Source organism: Leptopilina heterotoma, unplaced genomic scaffold, assembly GCF_015476425.1.
Source record: "Leptopilina heterotoma isolate Lh14 unplaced genomic scaffold, ASM1547642v1 Lhet_392, whole genome shotgun sequence".
Classification (NCBI taxonomy): domain Eukaryota; kingdom Metazoa; phylum Arthropoda; class Insecta; order Hymenoptera; family Figitidae; genus Leptopilina; species Leptopilina heterotoma.
The window spans coordinates 2,119-26,415 of NW_025111060.1; the positions used below are offsets into that span (position 1 = coordinate 2,119).

At 23.8% G+C, this 24,297-nt stretch overlaps 2 protein-coding genes across 4 annotated transcripts in view; one reads left to right on the forward strand and one right to left on the reverse strand.

Annotated features, from left to right (window-relative positions):
* Positions 1-4,578: 4,578 nt before the first annotated feature.
* Positions 4,579-8,828, reverse strand: LOC122506072 (histone H2B-like). Of its 3 annotated transcripts, none has more exons than XR_006301970.1 (3): positions 8,147-8,826; positions 6,170-6,280; positions 4,579-4,717 (listed from the first exon to the last, which is right to left on the reverse strand). XR_006301970.1 is itself a non-coding variant. In XM_043618059.1 (3 exons), the coding sequence occupies exons 1-3, from the start codon at positions 8,694-8,696 to the stop codon at positions 6,403-6,405; spliced, it is 696 nt and encodes a 231-aa protein (XP_043473994.1). In that variant the 5' UTR covers positions 8,697-8,828; the 3' UTR covers positions 6,294-6,402. The 3 variants fall into 3 exon arrangements, 2 of the variants coding, with proteins under 2 accessions (XP_043473994.1, XP_043473995.1); XM_043618059.1 differs by lacking the exons at positions 4,579-4,717; positions 6,170-6,280 and adding exons at positions 6,294-6,464; positions 6,753-6,836 and having other exon boundaries at positions 8,147-8,828; XM_043618060.1 differs by lacking the exons at positions 4,579-4,717; positions 6,170-6,280 and adding an exon at positions 6,812-6,948 and having other exon boundaries at positions 8,147-8,827.
* A 1,679-nt stretch (positions 8,829-10,507) lies between these two features.
* LOC122506074 (dynein axonemal heavy chain 8) overlaps positions 10,508-24,297 on the forward strand; it is a 28,779-nt gene continuing 14,989 nt past the window's right edge. Inside the window, exons 1-29 of the mRNA XM_043618062.1 lie at positions 10,508-10,621; positions 10,898-11,096; positions 11,219-11,382; positions 11,465-11,641; positions 11,888-12,109; positions 12,227-12,328; positions 12,608-12,754; positions 13,808-14,082; positions 14,179-14,518; positions 14,657-14,883; positions 15,130-15,614; positions 15,725-15,884; positions 16,253-16,470; positions 16,723-16,850; positions 16,962-17,142; positions 17,384-17,721; positions 17,967-18,130; positions 18,234-18,488; positions 18,625-18,865; positions 19,163-19,362; positions 19,535-19,706; positions 21,019-21,164; positions 21,254-21,392; positions 21,605-21,835; positions 22,018-22,223; positions 22,495-22,715; positions 23,287-23,572; positions 23,794-23,932; positions 24,046-24,266. Coding sequence (XP_043473997.1) covers positions 10,604-10,621; positions 10,898-11,096; positions 11,219-11,382; positions 11,465-11,641; positions 11,888-12,109; positions 12,227-12,328; positions 12,608-12,754; positions 13,808-14,082; positions 14,179-14,518; positions 14,657-14,883; positions 15,130-15,614; positions 15,725-15,884; positions 16,253-16,470; positions 16,723-16,850; positions 16,962-17,142; positions 17,384-17,721; positions 17,967-18,130; positions 18,234-18,488; positions 18,625-18,865; positions 19,163-19,362; positions 19,535-19,706; positions 21,019-21,164; positions 21,254-21,392; positions 21,605-21,835; positions 22,018-22,223; positions 22,495-22,715; positions 23,287-23,572; positions 23,794-23,932; positions 24,046-24,266 — 6,002 coding nt within the window. The 5' untranslated portion in view covers positions 10,508-10,603. The remainder of the gene's footprint in view (positions 10,622-10,897; positions 11,097-11,218; positions 11,383-11,464; positions 11,642-11,887; positions 12,110-12,226; positions 12,329-12,607; positions 12,755-13,807; positions 14,083-14,178; positions 14,519-14,656; positions 14,884-15,129; positions 15,615-15,724; positions 15,885-16,252; positions 16,471-16,722; positions 16,851-16,961; positions 17,143-17,383; positions 17,722-17,966; positions 18,131-18,233; positions 18,489-18,624; positions 18,866-19,162; positions 19,363-19,534; positions 19,707-21,018; positions 21,165-21,253; positions 21,393-21,604; positions 21,836-22,017; positions 22,224-22,494; positions 22,716-23,286; positions 23,573-23,793; positions 23,933-24,045; positions 24,267-24,297) is intronic.

Below are 24,297 nucleotides of genomic sequence, written 5' to 3' on the forward strand. Positions count from 1 at the left end.
GTCCCTCCTTTGAAAGGGGGTTTAATTTAATGTCAATAATAATTTTTGTAGTATAAATAAATTGTTTTTAGACTTTTTTTAGTCATTTTTATTAATTAGATTTTGTTCTTTTTATTACTCTTTATTACTCTTTTGTTCTTTTTATTACACGCAAAAAATACAAAAAATAATTTAAAAATTTTTGAAAATTTTAGTTTTTCTCAAAAGAACGCGAAAAATGACTAAATTTCAACTGAAATTAAAAAGTCATTAAATATCAATTAAAGTTAATGAGCTTTCACGTAACAGACATTTATTCAGTTGCAACTGAACCTCGGGCCTGTAACACGTCGCTGTTGGATTCCTTCGAATCTGTTTAGATATTTTTGGATACTGTGGATATCTTTGGTGATTTTTGGATACGTTTGGAAACACTAGACATGTTTGGATAAATTTGGATTTTTTTTATATTTTTCAAAAATAAAGTGCATTTATTCAAAAGCACTGTGAAGTGTCGTTGGGGCAGAAACCAAGTTCTAAAGTTCGGAGAAATTTCAATTTTTGTTTTTGGAGTGTTATATCTCTGGAAGTGCGTCATCAATCAAGATTTCCTCCAAGGATGGTCACGATCATGGGCTGAGACTAAACGCAGTAAGTTAAAAAAATATTTTTAAATTTTTAAATTGAAATTTATAATTTTTAAAAAAATTTTAAATAATTTTTAGTGATTTAATTTTTTTAAATGTTAAATAATTTTCAATTACCTTTATTTTCGTTTTTTTAAATTTTAATTAGTTTTATTTTATTTTTTCAAATTTTGAGTAATTATATTTTTTCCAACTTTAGATAATTTTATTTCAATTTTTTCGAATTTTAAATAATTTTATTTACATTTTTTTATAATTTAAATAGTTTTTTAAATATTTTTAAAAGTTTTATTTTCTCTATAAGAGTGAGAGAGAAAAAAAATGTCTGAAAAGATGTCTGTCACGTCAATGCCCATTAACTTTAATTGATATTTAATGACTTTTTAATTTCCGTTGAAATTTAGTCATTTCTCGCGCTCTTTTGGGCAAAACTAAAATTTTCAAAAATTTTTTAATTATTATTTTTACAATTTGCGTGTAATAAAAAAACAAAAGAGATGACTTAGAGGGGAATCTCTTTTGTTCTTTTTATTACACGAGAAAAATATAAAAAATCATTAGAAAAATTTTAGAAAATTTTAATTTTGCCCAAAAGAATGCGAAAAATGACTAAATTTCAACGGAAATTAAAATTCATTAAATATCAATTAACGGTAATGGGCATTTAAGTTGCAGACATTTCTTCAGTTGTTAGTGAACATATGGTGGACATATGCTGGTGGACATATGCATTTCTTTGGACGCTATTGAAAATTTTTTGGATACGTTTGGATAAGATGGAAACACAGGACATTTTTGGATAAATTTGGAGACATTGGATTTCTCTGGACAAATTTGGATTATTTTGGATATTTTCCAAGATTTTATCCAAAAACATTGGCAAAGTGTCGTCAGGGTTAAAACCGCGAGGGAATAAGTGTTCTTTTAGTGCCCAAAGATGCATCGAACGTGTGCTACTCCAGGATACAGGTCTGGGATAGGTTGTGAATATCCGCAGTAAGTTTAAAAAAGCTTTTTTAATTATTTAAATTAAAATTTCTAATTTTCAATGATTTTTTAAAATTGTTTAGTGATTTAAATTTTTAATTTTTAAATACATTTTTTTTATTTTATCAAATTTTAAATAACTTTTTTTATTTTAAAATAATTTTAAATAATTATATTTTTTCCAACTTTCAATAATTTTATTTTAATTTTTTTAAAATTTGAATAATTTTATTTTAATCTTTTTAAATCTTAAATAATTTTATTTACATTTTTTCAAAATTTAAATGTTTTTATTCTCATTTTCTGTCCGGTTTATAAAAAACAAAAATTAAATTTTTTTGAAAAGTTAATTTTTTTCTGAGAGTGAGAGAGACAAATGATTAAATTTCCAAGAAATATGACGTCATAATCTCCTCAACGTCACTGCTATTGTCCTGTTTATTTCCTGGGATCTTTTCTCCTTTTTATTACCTTTTGCAAAGGTCCCTCCCTTCTCAAATTTAACTGGACTTATACCTCATTTTTTGCAAAGGTCTGAATGACAATATTAGTTGAGTGAATTTTATTTTATATTAATTTGTCCATCAGGAAGGTGTTTTTGTCTACGGATTGTATTTGGACTAAATTAAACTTAATGAAACTAAATTAAATTAAACTAATATAAATTAAAGTAAATTAAAGTACTAAATTAAATGGAAATTAAAATGATTACATTTCAAAATTAAGTAAACCTTGCTAATGAATTAATTAAAAAAGTAATTAAACTTCAATTTAAAATTAATGATAATTGAATTAGTAAATTTCTTTTACTAAAAATTCAAATTCTATAATTTAGTGTCCAGTTTACAAGAAACCAATGAGAACTTATAATTTGCTAATAACGCCGCTATGGTTAGAAACAATAAAACCTCCCGAATATTGGATTTTACGTGGAGTTGCATTGCTCTGTGACACGAAATAATTCACGTATTTAAAATTTTCTCAAAATTTATTAGAAAAAATTTTTTTTTCAATTTAAGAAATTAAAAGAACAATTTTTTTCGGAGTATTTAAAAGTTAAACGTACAATTTTTCATGAATTAAAACTTTATGTACAATTTTCCATGACTGATAAATAAGTCTACTACAAATTTTATAAATGTAAACAATAAATGTAAAATTTTTCATAGATTATTTAAAAAGTAAATGTGCACAATTTTTTCGAAGTTTGTAAAAATTAAATGTACAATGTTTCGCAAAGTATTTATCACATGATTAAATAAAAAAAAATTCAAAATTATAATTGCAGAGACAATATCAATATTCTTAAAATTAATAATTATACAATAAATTCTGAAATTAACAGAGTTAAAGACATTGGTAAGAATGGTAACAGTCTCTATATTTTACAATTAATAAAAAATTTAATTATAACAGAATTCGTTTGAAGAATTTTGTTATTCAGGAAAATAATTGAATTCTCGTGAAGAATTTTGTTAAAATTTTTGAAAATTCTAATTAAATTCTTGTTGAAGAATTTCTTTGATTTTTTTATATAGTGGAGTTTCTTTAATAATTTTAATTAAACATTTTGAAAGTAATTGAATTTTATGAACAATTTCTTTTAAGTTTTTAAAATAATCGTATTTGCTATAAATTGAAATTAAACATTTAATTATTGGATTTTAAAAAAATTTTATTATTTCTAAAGATTAGAATTCTTTTAATTCTTCAAATATTATCTAAAATTTCAGCTAAAATTTTTTTTTTAATACATTCTTATCAACAAGTTCTACAAGAATTTAATTATTTAAATAATAATTCTTTTTTAAATCAATTATAATCAAAAAGTTCTTCGAAAATTCAATAATAATAATAATAATAAATTATAAATAATAATACATAAATATTTATCATACTCACAAACAGTCATATGAGTTAAACATACACTGACTTATATAGTAGTATTACAGGTAGGATTAATATCTAAAAATTTATCGCAAGTTTCGTAAGGAGCGATCACATCAGATAAGACACCATCAATGCATCGATAGCAAATAATACAATTGACTGAAACAAAAGAAAATATGATTAAACTAAATTTCAATAATCAAAATAAATTTCATAAACAAAATTTAAAGAAATCACTTTTAAGTACATAATTAATTTCTATTGTTTATATTTTCAAAAATTAAAATATAATTCACCGCAGGAATTGAATTATTTTGAATATATACAGTTTTAATAAAATTTCACGAAAGAATTCAATTATTTTCTAAATTTTTAATAAATCCATTAAAACAATTCAATTATTTTCAATTATTTTAATTTTTCCCTTCTCGTTTCCTGCGGGTTATTGAAAATCTTTTTTTCTGTAAAATTAAGGTATTTAAATTTTTTTTATAAAATTATTGAAAAAATTAAATTATTTTTTATACAATTTAAAAACTAATTTTTCAGAATTTTAAATACAATTTCTTTAAAGAATTGAACTATATTGAAAAATTTTGATTAAATTCTTCACAAAATTTCAATTATTCAAATAAATAATTCAAATAAATACAATTATTTTTAAAAATGTTAAATAAACTTCAATTTTTTTCAACAGTTTTCATAAAATTTTTAAGAAAAATTAATTATTTTTAAACGTTTTAATAAAAGTTTTCGATTGAATGCAACTTATTTTCAAAATTTTTTATAAAATTCTTGCAAAACATTCAATTATTTCCAAAAATTATGATAAACTTCTTGAAAACAATTCAATTATTTTTATAAACTGTAAAATTCTACGCAAGAATTCAATGATTTTCATTACAATAATTTTAAAATTAAAAACATTCTATTATTGAAATTAATAGATTATGCGTAGATTAAGAATTCTGTGACTTGCCATCTTTAAGAAGATGTTTCTGTTGAACAGGTCGTCTGGAATTCCTCCACAGCATCCTCTTCCAAAAACGCTCACTTTCCGTTGCGGCAAAAACATTTACATCACTCCAGGTATAAGTGATTTTATCGGATGCATCATTTGGATTAATTTTTTCCGATGTTGAGCCTTGCATCGGTTCCATTTGCAATGAGGCCTCAGGTGTTCGAGTTTGAGACGTTATCCCGAGGTGAGCATCCTTTAAAATAATTCAACAATGAAAATTCTACACAATTTTTATTACCAATAATTATAAATATTTTTCAAAAAAGAAAAACGTTATTAATAGTTTGCAAAATAGAAATAATTATAAATATTTTTAGAATTAATCACTTTCGTTTTTTAAAAATTAATTTTTAAAATCAATTTCATTTTTTTATTAGAATAATTTTAAATATTTTTATAATAATCATATTCCTTTTTAAAAATTAATTCCATAACTTTTATTTTTGGAACAATTAAAATACAAATAATTAAGATACAAAGTTGGCAATGACTACTTGTTATGTCAAACAAGAGAGACATTTTTCATGTGGTCAGATGCACTGAGTGAAAAATAATTTATGGGTTAACCACGTAAAAATTACATTTTCACTTGAGCAATAAAAATTAAATTTATTGTCCACCATAACTCTGGTTAACCGTTAGATTTTTATTTTCTGAAATTCTAATTATTTATTTATTTTGTTTTTTTTGTAACATATTTGAGAGATTTTAATATAAAAGAATTTTAAAATACTTTTAAATTTATTTTCCTTTTAATTTTAAATTTACTTAATATTTAAAATAAATACTAAAATAACTAAATAATAATTTGCTTCAATTTATTCTACTTTTATAAAAAATTAAATTTTAAACTTGAATTATTGAATAATTTTTATTTATTTCTATAAAGAAAGAAACAAGAGTTTATTGACATTTCTGAATTATTTGAGTCGGTGTTAAATTTCTGGTGTGAAGCCAAAATGATGCTAAATACCATTATTCTTGCTAGGGTTTCAAACAGTCTGTTCGTCCCCTTTATATTACTCTTTAAATAAGAAATATTTATTATGATTACTAATTCTCAATGTTTCCCAATTATTATATTCTTTTATTGTCAATTATTCGGAATAAATAATTCTTTTCTCTTGAAGAAAATTTCTGGATAAAAATATTTTTTTTTTTTTTTTGAATTAATATTGAGTAAATTTATATAAATCAATATTATATTTCGATTTTTTAACATAGAAAAACTCAAGGTAAAATCCAGTTATACAGGAATATTTTAAAAATCCAGAAGATTTATCACGTAATTGATGCAATTCAATATATGTGGTTAGATTACGTGTTAAGAAAAAATTCTTTCGAGTCAGTTTATAGCTTAAAATATAACAAATACAATAAATTTTTGTTAATACAAGAGGAATAAATTTAAAATTTTTAAATTAATTGAAAAAAATAAATTAAAACTTAACTTTATGCAAAAATTATTTTTTAAATAAATTTTTCACTTTATTTTACTAGTATTAATTAGATATTTTTTAATTAAATATATTAAATATTTAAATAATAAATATGAATATTAATCATAATCATAATATGAATCAGAAAGAAATAGGAAATTTGTACACTTGGAGATAGTAATTCATAAAAAAAAATTTATACTCACAAATATAACTGAATGATAGGAAACTCTTTCGTGGCCAATTGAAGTTGATGTTGATGGTATTAAGGGTTTCTTTTCGTCACTGGCCTCCACTTTGATTGTTCCTATTGTTTTCTTTTAAAAATTAGTAAAGATATAAATAGCTGTGATATTTATTTAAAACGAAAATTCAATTTGCAGTGCGACTTAATTCTTCCTCATGGGAATTCAATCCCATTCATTCCTCAGATAGAATTTTAAACCACTTCCTGTACGTTATGTTCGATAATTTCCTGGTGTATTTGTAGCAACTTTGTTTCTTTTTTTAAACAAAATACATTTTTTTTTATTTAACGAGAGCATTATTAATATAGATCAACAAACAATTAACTTATCAATTAAAATTATTTCATCAACTCTAGATTTTTAAGTTTGAAACAAAAAGTCGATTTTATGAGTATAAAAAAGTAATTTCCTTGAAATATTTTACTTAAGTCTGAAGTTTCTTTAAAATTAGATAAAAATAGATTTTGCAAATAAATAAATAAATGAATTTTTAAATTTTTGCAAATGTTGAAAAAAAAATACACGTGGACTGCGGTCTTACTAAAAACGATGAGAGGTCTACAATCGCGACGAGAGTTGCACTGAAACTGAACCTTTTGCGAAGAGGAGGAAAGACTTGCGCTACCTGTTTATACAATCAAAAATTTATTTAGATAAAAAAGATTCTTCTTTTTCATTCGAAGAAAACTCTCTCTCTCTCTCTCTCTCTCTCTTTCCGATTGTCAAATATTGGCAAACTGGAGCAAAAACAAATTTAGAAAAAAACAAATTAAATTAAATTGAAGGAAAATATTATTCAAATACAAAAATTATTCAACTGTAGAGAAAAATTTGTATGCATAGTGAAATATTTCAGAAATATGAAAAATTTAATTTTTGTTTAATAGGTTTTTTTTTCTTTATAAATAGATAGTAAATAAATATTTCACAAAGAATTTTTTTTAATTGCTGTTACTTAATATTTATTATTTTAATAATTACTTCCAAATTTTGGCACTAATTTTAAAAATTAAATTCTTTTTTCAGAAACAATTAAAAAATGGATCCATCGATCCATGCGGAGAACATTAGCATGAAAATTTAAGGGAGAAGGAGAAATTTTCAATTCGAATCCAGTATTTTCTGAAAGGTAATATAAAAATTATTAGCATTATTATTTTTAGTATTATTATTTTTAGTATTATTATTTTTATTATAATTATGTCAAGAAAAATTTATAAATTACATTATTTTTTACCACTTTTCGTTAATAAGCATTTTTTATTTATTTTAAAAGATGAAATTTTTTTTTAAATATTAGAATTTTTTTAACTAACAATATTTAAAAAATGTTAGAAAATAATTGAATTCTTTCAAAGAATTTTATTAATATTTTAAGACCTAATAAATAATGATAATATTTAAATAGTTAGTAAGTGAATTTTTAAAAATTTTGAATCTGAAATCATTTAAAAATTGAAATTTGAAATTAAATAAATGTGAAATTTACATAATAATAATAATAATAAATTAAATACCACAAATAACATTTGCTATTTGAAATTAAATATTTTTAGTTAATAATTATAAGGGTAATAATTATTAAATAAAAATAAATGACAAATGGACAATAAAATACATACTTATGTAAATTTTTAAAGAACCAAAAGTAATTCCAACGTATAAAAATTTGGCGGCCCTGAAAAGGGCCATTTTTTTGTGAATTAGTGAATTAGTAATTAATAATTATTAATGAATTCTACGAACTCATATTATATATTAAATATTTATATATTAAATATGAAAAAATACTTGGTATAATAAATAATTAAGAATTTAGGAAAATTCATAAAAGAAATATTTCGGCATACAAAATTCCACAATTGAGATACCAAATATTGTGCGAAATTTTGATTTATTTTTATTTATTTTTGTTATAATTTTTTAAAGCTTTACCTCCTTCGCTCATTGCATGTTTAGCCAATTCGCCAGGAAAAAGTAATTTCACTGCCGTTTGTATTTCTCTTGATCCTAATGTTTTTGTCTGATTTTTCTTACAAAGTTCAGCAGCTTCCCTTGCAATACGTTCGAATATGTCCACCATAAAATCATTTATTACTGCCATAGCTTTGGTTGATATGCTGGATTCTTCGTTTATTTGTTTAAAAACTTTGTAAATGTAGATACTGTAGTTGTTTGTTTTCTTTTTTTTAGGTTGTGCACGATGATGTCCACTAGTGGATGCTGCACTATCTTGTTTATTTGATGTTGTCATTTTCTTTTTAGCTTTTTTTGGTGGTGGTGATTCTTTGGTTTTTTTCATTTTTCTCTTCATTTCTTGTTTTTTCACAACTACTGGTGGTAGTGCTGCTGCTGAAGATGCTTCATCAGATTCTTCGGATTCATTTTCAGACTTTGAGTTTTCTGAGCTTGAATCATTTTTACTGCATTCGTCATCCTCTTTCATTACTTCAACTTCTTCAACATTCTTTTTAATGTTCGGCATTTTCTTCTTTAATATTTATTCACTTAAAATTGATTTATTTATTTATTTATACTGTTCTATTAATTATTATTTATATGTTTAGTTATAAATTTTATTTATACTTTTAGTTACACTTTTTATTTATACTTTTAGTTTCACTTTTTATTTATACATTTAATGTTTATTTAGACGATGCAAAATTAAATTCTCTTTTAGAGACAATAATTAAAATTAATTTTCACATTCAGGGACAAGACAGTAATGAGAAGTTCCCAAAATTGAAGGAATATTTATGGACGAAATCTGAGGGAGGAGCAAAGTTTTCAATTCAAGCGAATCAAAATATTTTGCTCTTTCATTCGTCGCGTTATTCGTCGATTTTCGAATCTAAAAGGTAATTATTGAAATCATTCTCAGGCTCGTAGGGGAAAATTTGCTTAAATATTTTTGGTATTTTTAATTTCAATAACTTATTTTAATATTTTAATTTTAATATTGATTAATCTTTCTATTTTTTATTTAATCCTTTAATTTTTATTTTGAAATATCTACCTTAATATTATCAATATTTTGTTTATTGATAATTGTTAAATTAATTTTTATAGCGATTGAAATATCGAAAATAAAAGAGAAACGTTATTTTGATGGAGTGAATTTCTACTCATTTCATAGTTGACGTTTTGATAAAAATGTTTTTGAAAAGAAAGATGAAAAACTTTGGAACGTGAAATAATATTTAATTAATATTCTTTAAATTCTAAAAAACATTTAAAAAAATTTTAGAAAAGAGAAAAAAAAATGTCAAATATTTCGCATAATTTAGAGCGTGATTATTCATTGCCAATAATAGAAAATGAATATCCTGACTTTCCGGAAAGAAGAGCAGAGTCACTTTTTTTGGAAAATACTAAGCAACGTTTGGTGGATACAATTTTTTTTCAATTAAACAAATTTACTTGTTCATTTACTTTTGTTTAGTGTTGATTTTTCAATTTCGAAAATTTCTATTTTTAATTGTTTTCCGTTTTATTTTAAAATAAATAGAAATCATAATTAATTATACAGGATTAATTATTAATTAACGGAAAATATATTCAAATAGATAAAATACAGAAAACTTCGGAACGAAAGACAAGAATTGTTATTGAAAAATCAATCTTATTCGCATGTTTTGGATGTGATTGGTACTATTTTAAATATCGAATTTTCATCAGTGGTCGAAGGAATTATTGATAAGGATGAATATATAGATTCTTTTCTTGATTTTTTCAAAAAAGGTGGAAGACAAATAATTGCCTTGCAATTGCAACAAGTGTCTCCACCTTCCTTTGGTAATTGAACAATTTTAATTTCTTTTTCTCCATTTATTTAATGAAATAGATCATTTTTAAATTTATTTTCTGCGTTTGTATTTAAATTAAAAAATTTGTTTTCTTTATTTTCATTATTTTGTTTGAATATTCAATTCAATTAAAATGAAATTGAGAGGAAATTATGAAAATATATTTATTTTCTTTATTTTGTTTGAATATCAATTCAATTTAAATAAAAGAATGAAAATATATTTATTTTCTTTATTTTGTTTGTATATCAATTCAATTTAAATAAAAGAATGAAAATATATTTATTTTCTTTATTTTACTTAAATATTAATGCAATTTTAAAAAATAATGATAATGAAGAAATAAAAAGACATAGAAAATGAATTTTCCATTTAATTATTTGAATTCAAGTGGAAAAATTTTTTTTCACTCAGAATTGATTGTCGAGTAATCTAATATTTATTTTCTATAGAAACTGGTTGCTGGACACCAGAATCTATAAAAGAGGAAACAATTTTACGATCTGTTATTATTGACAAAAATTCAGAAAATAAATATGGGAAATGTGTCTTTGTTTATCGTTTACGCTCTGACATTGAATACGAAATGGAACAATTGTTGGAAGTATTTATTTACTGTATTTTAAAATATTTACTTTCAGAATTAGCATTATTTTAAATTTCCATTATTGGTAGTGTTATTTTATTTAGCATTATATTTATCTCATTTTTTCATTAGTGATTTATTTACTATTTCAATTCAATTTATTAATTTATTATTCAATTCGTTCATATTTTTATTATTACTTTGATAAATTAGTTTATTATAGATTACATATTAAATATTATTATATAATTTTCTAAAGAAGGAAATATTTGCCATACATTTTTTTTCTAACAGGAAACGTATTACGCTTTCGTTGATGTTAATTCAGAATCGGAAAAAATTCAATCACAAATTTCCCGACTTACGAATTTATTACGTAAGACAGTTTTAATTGCATGCTCTGAATGGGGTGAATTGTTTAAAACTGAGACGAATCGAAAATTGAAGGACGATTTTATTGGCGACTTTAAAGATTTTTGCAAATTTCTCAACAGTACAGTAAAAATTGTTTAAAAATAATTTTATTTTTCTGAAATTAAGTTCAAACTACAATGATAGTAATAATAATAATATTAATAATTTCTGTTAATATATTATTTGTCCTTTATTTTTTAGTTACCGAAATGGAGTACAAAATTGATGCAAAATTCTTCACCGATTGGAATTTTTATCAGAAATGTTTAGCGAATCCAGAGGAACTTAAGAGTTGTAGTAATTCTTATGAGGTATTGTTACAAGTTGAAGATATTGTAAACGAATGGATGAAAATTATAAAAAAGGTATAAATTTTCAATATTAATATAAATATTCTTTTAATTTTTATTTTTAATTCTTTTTTTTTTTTTTTGTTTTACTCTAAAGTCTGTTGTACAAAGTCAACAATTAAGGAGAGAATCGGAGATTGCTGGACCACGGGAGGAATATTTCTATTGGCGAAGAGTATTAATTTGCTTTTCAACAATTACCGAATACATAGAGAAACAAGAAACACAACGATTATTAAAATTTCTCGAAATTACAAAATCCAAAGTTATTAAGGTATTTAATTAAATTTCTTCTTATTTTGTATGAATTTTATTTCTTTATTTTTATCTCCTTTTTTTGACATATTTATTTCATTACAATGAATATTCTTTTTCAATAAAAATTAGAATAATTAATTAATTAGAATAATAATAAATTTAAATTTACTATAGTAATTGAATTATTTTTATTTTTAATTAACTTAATTTTAATTACAATTTTTAATTTTTAAATTTATCTTTTTGTCTTTTTTTTCGGCAGAAATGGAATAAATTGGAAGATGAAGTGATGACGATTGAAATTATGGCGCGAGATAATGAGAAATATTTGGACTCATTGGAAAAGTTCATTAAACCTTTGTATCAATTAGATCCGACGGAAATTGGAAATTATTTGCCAGCCTTGATGTATGCGATTCACATGGTTTATACAACGTCACGTTTTTTTAACACAAGACAAATGGTCACTGCCGTGTTTGTTAAGGTAAATATTAAAATTATTTTTCTCTGAGAACCAAAGTTCTTTATCTTTAAAAAATACAAAAAAAAACGAATGTCTCAATTTTGAAAGATATTTTATTTGGAACAAAAAATTGTTTAGATAACAAATCAATTAATTGTTACGTGTAAATCCTATTTAACCGAAAATGGAACGTTGAAAGTTTGGCAAGACGCAAAGTCAGCAATGATTTCACGAATGAAGGTAAGAATTATTTTTTAAAAATTGCGGAAAAAATTGTAAAAAATTTTTTTTTAATTTTCGATCCATGGATCAAAATCTCTACTTACTTATAAATTTTGAAAAAATTTAAAAATTAAAAAAACTTTAAACAAATTGTAAAAAACTGAAAAAAATTTTAATTAAAAAAAATTGTAAAAAATTGTAGAAAAATGGAAGAAAATTGTATTTAAAAATCGATTGTGTAAAGAAAGATAAAGAATAAGAATAAGGAAGAATTCTGATAAATATTTTTTCTTTTAGGATTGTATTAAACTCTGTGATCAGTATTATAATCATTACAAGGAAATGAAAAAGAAAATCAAAAGATCACCAGAAGAAAAATCATTTGAAGTTTCTGAGATGTACGTCTTTGGGAAGTTCAATACATTCAAGGAAAGATTAAATAAAGTAAGTAAACTTTTTTCAAATTAAAAATTTTTTCCCTTTTAATTTTGTTTTAATTTTAATTTTTAATGTATTGAAAATTTTTGCAATGAATTTTACTATTTATAAATAAAAATGAATGGTTTCGAAGGATTTATTAAAATTTTAGAAAATAATTGAATTCTTTTGAAATATTTTATATCGAAATAAGATTATTCTTTCGTGAAATTTTTTTTGAAAGTAATTGAATTTTTGCGAAGATTTTTTAACGAATTAAGAAAAAAATTGAATTCTTTCGTGAAATTTTTTTTGAAAATAGGGTAAGTGCGGGTATAGTCGGACAGTACTAGTAGTCGGACACTTTCGTGTTTTTTGACAAATAAATAATAATGCATTGTGATAATTGCTTTAAAAAGTATACTAGACGAATGTGTGAAGTTTATATTTTATTAAAATAGTGTTATTTTCTAAAATAATTAAACAAGAAATATTTTATTTAATGCTTTAAAAATCATGGTGTCCGACTATAGATACAACCATTTTCGAGTAGCGCGATGAGTGGCACAAAGTTTTGTTGATAATTAATCATAAATATTAAAACTTATAGGGTTTAAATATTATATTAATAACTTCTAATTTGCTTTAATTCCATTTTCCAGCAGATAGCAATTAAAAAATTATCTGTTTTACTTTATAAATCCAAAATATCTGACAGATGTCCGACTATAGAAACAAGGGGAAAAAGTGTCCGACTACTAAAGCATTCGTAATTTTTTATTAAAATGTTTATATTTATTATTAAATACTCAACTATTTGTAACAAATTTATATGATTTTTAATCCTGAAGAACTCCTTTAATTAATAATGTGCTTATAAACACAGTAGATATTTGCTATTTCAAGAAAAAAAGCATAATTTAAGATTGTATCCTTAAGTGTCCGACTACTAGTGCATTTACCCTAATTGAATTTTTGCAAAGATTTTATTATTTAAAAAAATAATTCGAATTGTTTCGAAGCGTGACATTTGTTAGTATTAATTAATAGAGAAGAAAAAGTAAATAAACTATTTTTCAGATCATTGATGTTTTAAACATAACTCTTGAGTACTCAATTATACATAGTTCGGCTATTGAGGGAATAGATAATTTTGCTCAAAAATTTACATCTTTTTTCGAAAAAATCGCCTCGAAAACTTACGATCCCTTGGACTATAGAAAATTTGCCTTTGAACACGATTACAAGGAATTCAAGACAAATGTGGCTGACACTGAAGTGGAACTGAGGAATTTTTTCTTCAATTCTATTTCTCAAGTTCCTACCACAACTCAGGCGCTTCATTTCGTAGCCAGGTAATTAAATTCGAAAAAAGAATTTTTTAAATTTTTTAAATAGTTCATTATTAATTATTTAATAGTTATTAGTTAAGAGTTAATTTGTTTTTAAAGATTCGAAAAATTGAAATTAAAAGTATTGCACATCGATCGAAAATATTTGGAACTCGTTGCATCTTATCAGAAGGAAATAGAAAACATTCGTGACAGTTACAATGAAAATAGATCGTCGCCCGATACATCTCGGAATATTCCTCCAATTTCAAGTCGAATATTGTGGATTAGACAACTTTTCAAACGAATTGAGACACCGATGGCAATTTTCAAATCACGTGAACGAATAATTAAACACGAGAAAACACAAAGAGTTATTCGAATGTATAATGTGATAATAAGAGTTTTTATTCATTATGAAATGATTCATCATAAAGCTTGGTTCGATTCTTCCCACGTGGTAAGTTTATTCTCTTTTTACAAACAATTGATAAAATTTGAAAAACAAATTTTAAAATTATTTTTTTATATTTTTTATATTTTTAGTTATTTTTCTTTTTTTTGAGAATATTTAGAAAATTATTTCTCAATTTTCCAGGTACGTTTGGTACTTGCGTCGCCTCTTCTTCTACGAAATCCAAAAACAAACAAATACATTCTAAATTATGATCCCTACGTTACTGAGGTAATTCGAGAATCAGAGCATATGTCAAAATTTGGACTAGAAGTGCCGGAGTTTATAAAAATTGTAAATTTGTGCAAGGAAAATCTATTTGGATCCTATGAAACGGTGAAGTATTTGGTCCAGAGAAATGACACTATCAGGTAATAAATTAAAAAAATATCTATAAATTAATTTTCCCTTCGCATAAATTTTCATCTCCTTCAGTTTTTAATTCTTGTCAAATTAATTAATTTTTTTTATTTTTATTAATTTAATTAATTTGATTATTTTGATTATTTCGATTATTTTGATTATTTTGATTGTTTTGATTATTTTGAGTAATTTGAGTAATTCGATTAATTTAACAATTTCATTAAAAATTGTCCTTGCACAATTTTCATTTACAGACGCTCGATTCCTCTAATATTTCTAAATTTAATGAAACCCTTGTTTGTGAAATTGGAAGATGCTTTTCAGCCGTGCTTGTCAATAATAACATGGTCCTCATTGAGAATTGAGGAAATTTGCGACCTAATAGAAGTCACATTGAAAGACGTTGAGACATTTGTCAAAGAAGTGAAATACATAAAAGAAGCAATAGTCGATGAAATTTTCACTAAAATTACAGAAACGAAATTAATAAAACTAGAGAAATATCCATTAACTGCGAGAGAATTTTTAAGAATAAATTTCACATTCAGAAATTTAATTACAATCGAACTAAGAGAAAATTCCACGATGGCAGAAAAATCTGTCATTGATATTATAAATAAACTGTTGGATTTAGTTGACGATCCGAATATTTTAGAGGAGAAATATGATTGGCTCGATCCTGATAAAGTTAATAAACCCGTTAGTTCGTTAACTAAGCTCACTAAGGATTTTGAATCGGGTATTTAATTTTCGACTAAAAAATGAATTTAAAAAAAAATGTTATTTGAATTTTTGTTTAGTTAAATTTATTTTTGTTAAAAGGGGAATTAATTTGATAACTATGTTTAGGATTCGGTCGAGTGGATGGAAATGCAAAAGTCAATTTAACACAATTGCATAATGAGTGTATTGAATTGTTTGCGTATTTTAATTTTAAATTAATAGACGCTTTGGTGAAATGTACAAAAAATTCATTGACAATGTTGAAGAGACGAGTGCGAGCAAATAGGTTTGCAGAAGAGATAATTTAGAAACTTTATTTATAATAATTTAATTACTTATTTCATTTATTTCATATTTTTTATTTATTTTTCACATTTATTTTATATTTGTTTCTAATTTTTTTAATTTTTACAAAATGTTAACATTTTGTATTCTTTTACATTTCCTTTATATTTGTATTTTATTCTTTATATTTACTTTATATTTGTTTTTTATTTTTCATATTACTTAACATTTTGTATTCTTTTACATTTCTATATTTATTTGTTTATTTTTTTTGTATTTGTTTATATTTATCTGAAAAAAATTTATTTGTGTTTTTCTATTCTGTTTTTTTAAATTTGTTTTTATTAAATTACAAAAAATGTTTTGCAGTCTTTTTGTGAGTGAAAATATTGTTGAAGGAACAGAACCGCCATTATTTTTGACAGAATTTGTATTGAAAATACCGCAAATTTTATTGTCGCCAAGTGTCGAAGAATTGCAACAATGTTTCAGTAATTTTATTACAAACATTGTTGGTATTAGTAAAGAAATTGTGATGTGGGGCCAGAGAAATTTTAGAAATGAAGAATTTTTTTATGAAGACGAAAGTATTTAAATTATAATATTTCGTTGTTCTTTTAAAAAACATTTTTCCAATTTTTATTTAAATTTATTAAAATAATTTTGTTTTAACTTTCCAAATTTTTTATTCGATAATTTTTTCTCTAAAAGTAAAATCATTCTTTTGGAGAGAAATTAAAAATCTCTATGACTGAAAAAATTTAATAAAAAATTGGTTATATTTTTAAGTTTCGTAAAATTATTCATGTTTTTTCTATATTAATTTTTTTTTTTTGCAGGTTACGATGAGGATAATTTGAAAAATTACTATGAAATTATTTCCGATCGTCGAGAAATTATACGATCGATGTTAAATTTACAAGGATCGATATCGATATTAAAAGATGATATTTTCTTGCTGGCGAAGGTAAATTTTTTGAATTAATTTTTTTTTAATTTGGTAATTAATTGATTTTCCATATAAAAATATAACGATAAAGTAAATAGATATTTTAAATACAAAATTGTCTAAATTTAGTCATATCAACGTTTCTCTTTCATTTGGGCCGACGATAAAAGCGATCAATTAGAAAGATTCATTAATGCCGAGCCAATTGTCGTTGATATTAAAAATAAATTTGATGAATTTGAAAATCTCTTTCTCGAAATAAATAATTTGCCAGAATTCTATATTGTTGGTTGTATACAAATAAATATGGGTAATTAAATTTATTTTCTCATAACTCTTGTTTACGCTCTCTCAATGTCAAGGCTAAACCTTTCATTGAAATATTTATTAATTTTGCTTTTTTTCATAAGAAATTTTATTTTTTACTTTTATTTTATATTTCTGTAATTAGAAATTCTGTAATAAATTTCTATAAAATTGTATAAAAGTAATAAAAGCTGTAATAAATTTATTTTATAATTAAAAAAATATATTATTTGTTTCTTTTTTAGATAAATTGAAGTTTTCCTTGATGAAGGAGGCCGAATGTTGGAAAATGATTTTTGGAGAAATTTTATTGAGAACTTATGAAGAAAAACTGAGAAAACTAATTGGATACATAGAGGAAAAAAATCAAGTGCTATCGAGGGATATTAACGATTTGGAAGATGTGAGAATTGCAATGAAATGTCTCGGAGAGATTCGAAATGATTTTATATCTTTGGATATTGAATTAATTGCAATAGAAGAAACTTACGCTTTAATGTCCAAATATAACATTAGTTTTACACAAGAGGAACAAAATGCAGTTGATAATCTTCGTTATGACTTTACAGATTTACTTTCAACGGTAATATTTGAATATTAATCATTTTTATTAATTTCAATATTAATAATTTAAGTAATTTTAATACCTATTAATAATTTTATTAATTTTAATATTAATAATTTAAGTAATTTTAATATTAATAATTTTATTAATTTCAATATTAATAATTAAGGTAATTTTAATATTATTAATTTTTGTAATTTTAATTAAATTATTTTATTTTTTCTTATATTTTAAAAATAAAAAGTAAATTTTCATTTTATCAGGCGAAGAAAGTTCAACAAATAATCTGCGAAATGCAAGACCCATTAAAGAGAGAATTAACTCACGGAGTGACAATTTTCAAGAAAGACGTGATAAATTTTGATTCTGATTTTGAGAGAATTGGACCAATGGTTGAGGGATTGCCAGCAAAAGAAGCCAGTGACAGGTATTATTAATTGTTTTCTCTTTGCAATAAATTTTGGTATTTTATAGAATTGGGTGAATTTTTTTTTTAATTAACTTATTTCGTTACTTATTCCATATTTCAGAATGATAGTGTTTCAATCGCGTTTCGAGGAATTGTGGGAGAGATTTGAAACTTATAACAGTGGCGAAATTTTATTTGGCATACAGCAAACGGAATATTCAGCATTGGAAAAAAGAAAACGAGAATTAACTCTTTTACAGAAATTGTACAATTTATATTTACATGTGAATCGTGCAGTCGACGGTTACTATGAGATTCCTTGGTCTGAAATTGATATCGATGTTATTATCGCCGAACTTACTGATTTCCAAAATAGGTTTGTATTCCGCTTTTGCTAATTGTATAAATTTTTAATTATTAAATTATTACTAATTATTAATATTATTAATTAAGAAATAAATTTTCATTTTTTTTTTTTTTTGCTTTTAAAAAATATGAAAATTTTCATTCAGGTGTCGAATGTTACCAAAGGCAATGAGAGATTGGCCGGCTTATAACGATTTGAAAAAGAAAATTGACGATTTCAATGAAACTTGTCCTTTGCTGGAAATGATGGCTAATAAGGCAATGAAAGATCGACATTGGGAAAGAATGTCGAAACTTTGCAATTATACGTTTAATATTGAATCGGAGACTTTTATTTTGGCTGATGTTATGAAGGCTCCTTTATTGAAATTCAAGGACGATATAGAGGTAAATATTAGTAATTATCTTCTAATTATCTAATCGATAAGCAATATTTATATTTTTTCAATTTTAAAAAAGTTACCGTTTTAATTTAAAATTCATTCTTTTTCATTAAAATTATTTTTTTTCAATAAAAAATCCTTTTTCATTAAAATGAATGATCTTTTGAATTTCTTTTAAAATTCTTTTAAATTTCGTTTAAATTTATTTTTAAAATATAATGATTTTTTAAATTAAAAAGATTAATTTTCATTTAAAAAAAAAATGCATTTCTTTAATTAATATTTATTTTGAACTCTGTAGGATATTTGCATAAGCTCCGTAAAAGAAAAGGACATTGACAGTAAACTAAAACAAGTGATTGCTGATTGGAGTATTGTTGATTTGCAATTTTCGACATTTAAACAAAGAGGCGAATTACTTCTCAAAGGAACTGAAACTGCAGAAATTATTTCCCAACTGGAAGATAGTTTAATGATAATAAGTTCTCTTATCGCAAATCGGTAAAGCTATTTTAACAGTTTTTTAATTAAGAAAATAAAAATTTATTTCTAGTACTTTCTGCAGGAGAATTTGTTTTTTTTAATTCATTATTTCATTTCAAATAAAATCGGACGACTTTCTTTACTAAAATTAAAAAAAATTGATTTAATTCAAACACAAATTTTTTTTCAGATACAATATGCATTTTAAAAAAGAAATTCAATTGTGGCAGAATAAATTGACTAATACTTCTGAAATCTTATCGAAGTGGTTGAGTGTACAGAGTTTGTGGGCTTATTTGGAAGCTGTTTTCATTGGTGGCGATATCTCGAAACAATTACCTGAAGAAGCGAAGAGATTTAATGTAAGTTTCTAAATTTTTATTTAGTAGTAATAAATAATATTTGGTTATAATTAAATTGTATTTTTGAGATATTAATTGAGTAATTAAATCGTTTTGCTTCCTCGTGAGGAAGCTTTGTAGTCGTTTAATTTACAAAATTTTTAAAAATCCTTTTAACAAATTTTCTTCTATATGGGACTATGTTATATAAGACCCTGAACAATTGTCCGGATGTATGTATGTGTGTGTGTGTGTGTGTGTGTGTGTGTGTGGATCCCGATTTTTGTGAACACGATAACTCGAAGAGGTTTTAACGAATTTGGCTAAAATTTACCAGGTATATTTATCCTAAAAATATCTCGAAATGGATTGATAGACTTTAAAAAATTCTCAAAAAAAAAATTTTTTTTGACTTTTTTCTAAAAAAAATTTTTTTTCAAAAAATTTTTTTTAAGTTGGTTATTGAAGTTAATAAATAATAAAATCTTATTCTTTGCATCAAGACGAATCGATTAGTATATAAAAAGTATAAATTGTATGAGAATTTGCAGAGTTAATCACAATTAAAGCTGAAAAATTCGCGTTTTTATCAAAAAATGAGTGCTTTCCGCAAAATTATGTTGCCGTATAAGAAAATCTTACTCATTTATTTCTAAAATCTTATTCTTTGCACCAAGACGGATCGATTGGTATATATAAAGTATATATTGTATTTAAATTTATAGAATTAAAACCAATATTATAGACAAAAAATTTGCACTTTTAATAGAAATTCATTTTTTCTTAAAAATCATGTTGCTGTACAATAAAATGTTATTATTTATTGAGAAATAAATAAAAAATCTTATTCTTTGCATCAAGACGAATCGATTGATGTATATAAAGTATATAATCTATTGAAAAATATAGAATTAATTACAATCAAATTTGAAAAATTCACTTTTTTACTAAAATTTTTTTTATTTATTTAGATTCATATTACTGTTTAAGAAAATTTTATTCTTTCTATTAAGACGAATGCACTTTATTTTATAAATGTTAAATTGTATTAAAAGTTATTTAAAAATTAAATATTCTTATTGTTAATGCTTCCTCCACGAGGAAGCAAATTTTTTTTGCTGATCGTAAAGAGGAAGCAAAATGTTCATGTAATGAACATCTGGATTTACAACTTGTTTAAGAATATTGTTAAATCTTGATATTAATTGAATAATTATTTAATTATTTTTAAAGTTTTTTAAAGATATTGTTAAATCTGGATATTATGTAAATAATTTAATAATTTTTAAGGATATTTTTAAATCTTGATATTAATTGAATTGTTTTTTTTAAGGATATTGATAAATCTTGGGTGAAATTAATGCAACATGCGCACGATAAATTAAATGCCGTTGAAACTTGTTCCGGTGATGAAACAATGTCAGTTATGTTATCATTTCTTATGGAGCAACTGGAATCTTGTCAAAAATCACTTAGCGGGTAAGAAGCGAAATTTAGTAATATTTTCTAAACTTAAAAAAAAATTTACCGTAAATGTCGTTTTTAATTTTTTCTTTCGTTAACAATAGATATTTGGAGACAAAACGAGTCATCTTTCCGAGATTTTGCTTCATATCCGATCCAAGTTTATTGGAAATCTTGGGACAAGCGGCTGATTCGCATACGATTCAAAAATATCTTGACGGCTTTTTCGATAATATTGGTAAAGTAAGAAATCCAGGAAAATTTTTTTCCTTTTATTAAAAAAGCGGTAAAAATTCTTTTCCTTATAATTTACAGAGAAATTTTTTTCATAATTTAACGATTCAGAAAAAATTGTTAATTTATTTAATTAAAGTTATTAATTGAATTTGCAAAATAGTATTAGTATTAAGTAGATTAAATGATTAAAGAATTTTTCTTCTATTTCATTTCGACAGTTGGATTTCGACGAGAAGGAATACGATAAAATAGTAAATATGTATTCTCGAGAGGGTGAGAAAATTGTTCTCGAGAAAGACGTTTATTGCACAGGTGGTGTTGAAAATTGGTTGAATTCTTTATTGCAAGTTCATCGATTTTCCGTGGGATCTGTAATTTCACAAGGTCTTCAAACATTAAATTTACCGGAAACTGATATTATGACATTAATCGACGAGTCTGTTTTACAGGTAAATATAAAATTTGTTTACTATTTGTCAATTATTTTTATTTTATTAATTTATTGAGAATTACAATTATTTTTAAAAAGAAAAATTATTATTACTTAGAATTATTTTTTAAATTTAATCTTTTATTTTATTTAGGCTTTTATAAAGAGCGCTTGACAATAAAGGAATTAATTTTGTTTCAGGTCGGTCTTTTGTCACTGCAAGTTTTGTGGACACGTGATTCTGAAGTTGCTTTAGTTTCCTCAAAACGTGACAAAAATATAATGAAAAAAACAAATCAGTGGTTCCTGGATTTGTTAAATAGTCTCATTGAAGTGACAGTGAAGGATTTAAATAAATATTCAAGAGCTAAATACGAAGCTCTTATAACAATTCACGTTCATCAGAGGTAAATTATTAAGAAAAGGCAATTTTTTTAGTTTTTAATTTTAATGATTAATGTACATTAAAATTAATAGTTTTTAATTCTGTATAAATATTACATTATATTAGTTTATATTATTTGGTTCTATAACTAGTTCTCTATAATTATAGAATAGAATTAGAAATTTTGCTTTTCATCTCTTATAGTCTTTAGTTCTGTATATATTTAGTTTTTTATTTTTTCTACTTTTAGTTTTTTAGTGAAGTTCTCTTTAATTTAAATTTTCAATTTTCAGGGACATTTTCGATGAACTCTTTCGTAACAGAATAAGAAATAAACAGGATTTTGAATGGTTGAAGCAGGCTCGTTTCTACTACGATGAAGATTCAGAAGAAGTACCTATAGGAATCACGAATGTTGATTTTACTTATCAAAATGAATTTCTCGGTTGTACGGATCGCCTCGCAATTACACCATTGACTGACAGATGTTACATAACACTAGCCCAGGCAATTGGTAAGCAAATTGAAAAAATTTTAATTTTCAAGTTTTACTACCTAAAAATTCTACTTTTTAATTATTCTTATTTTTTTTTACTTTATCTATTTATTTTTTACAAATATCAATTTTCGTAGCTTTGGTATTAATTTTCACAACATTATTAATTTTCGTAACTTAAGAATTAATTTTCACAACTTTTGAAAAGAAAGAAAATTTTAAAAAAGGTTCAAACATTAAAATCTTTGAAAATTTGAATTTATAGATATTTGAAAATCTTAATTCCTATAGAAAAATTATAATGATTAAATATTTATTTAAAAAAGAAGTTATTAATGTTTTGGAATAATTTTACTTTTGAAGAAATTTTTAAATAAATGTAATAGAAAATTGAGTATCTAATAATTTTTGTACTGAATCAGAATATTCTTCAGGGTCAGAATTTAAAGTCAAAATTTTGTCTGGAAATCAGGGAAAATTCGGGGAAAAACAAAATTAAATTTTTGTGCCAATCCAGTAATATTAATTTCATTGAGCTAGGAAAATTTACACTTTCAAAAATTGTATTAATTCATTTTCGTCTCTTCAGGCATGAATTTCGGAGGGGCACCCGCAGGTCCTGCGGGCACAGGAAAAACGGAAACAACAAAAGATATGGCGAAAGCTTTGGGAAAATATTGTGTTGTTTTTAATTGCTCTGATCAAATGGATTTTCGTGGTCTTGGGAGAATTTTTAAGGGATTAGCTCAAGCTGGCGCTTGGGGATGTTTCGATGAATTTAATCGAATTGATTTGCCAGTTCTGTCAGTGGCTGCTCAACAAATAGCAATTATTTTAAATGCGAAGCGAGGAAAGAGATCTTCATTTTTATTTAGGTATAGTATTTTTTATTTTTTTCTCAAATAACTTTTTAGAAATAGAATTTGTTTTTTATCTCTCTTGTAATTTTTTTCACAAATTGGATTTATTTTTTATGTCTCTTGTAATTTTTTTTACAAAATTGAATTTATTTTTTATCTCTCTTGTAATTTTTAAAAAAATTGAATTTATTTTTTATCTCTTTTGTAATTTCTATTTTTTCTACCGTTATAATTAGCGATGGAGAAACTTATTCACTGGACTATGAATTGGGATTATTTATAACAATGAATCCGGGATATGCTGGTCGTCAGGAATTGCCGGAGAATTTAAAAATACAATTCAGAAGTGTCGCTATGATGGTTCCTGATAGACAAGTATTACACATTTATTAACATTTTCCATTAATAATTTTCTTATTTTATTTCTATTTCTATTTATTATTTTTTAATTTTTAATATTTAATACTTGTTTTTTTGATATTTTTCAGATAATTATGAGGGTAAAAATGGCCGCCTGTGGATTTAAGGAGAATATTGTTCTCTCGGGAAAATTCTTTACACTCTATAAACTTTGCGAAGAGCAATTAAGTAAACAAGTGCATTATGATTTTGGTTTGAGAAATATTCTGTCATGTTTAAGAACAATGGGCGCTCAAAAGAGAGCACATCCGGGCGAATCTGAGGAAACAACATTAATGAGAGTGTTAAGGTTTAAATATTTTTTTTCTATAAAACAAAAA

Excerpts from the sequence above, each read along its gene's own strand:
- LOC122506072 (XM_043618059.1), bottom strand. The coding sequence starts at position 8,696 with ATGCCGAACATTAAAAAGAATGTTGAAGAAGTTGAAGTAATGAAAGAG. Across the intron at positions 6,837-8,146 it reads ACATGCAATGAGCGAAGGAG|GTAGCGCAAGTCTTTCCTCC; the intron begins GTAAAGCTTTAA and ends TTGTATAAACAG. Across the intron at positions 6,465-6,752 it reads TAGACCTCTCATCGTTTTTA|AAACAAAGTTGCTACAAATA; the intron begins GTAAGACCGCAG and ends GTTTAAAAAAAG.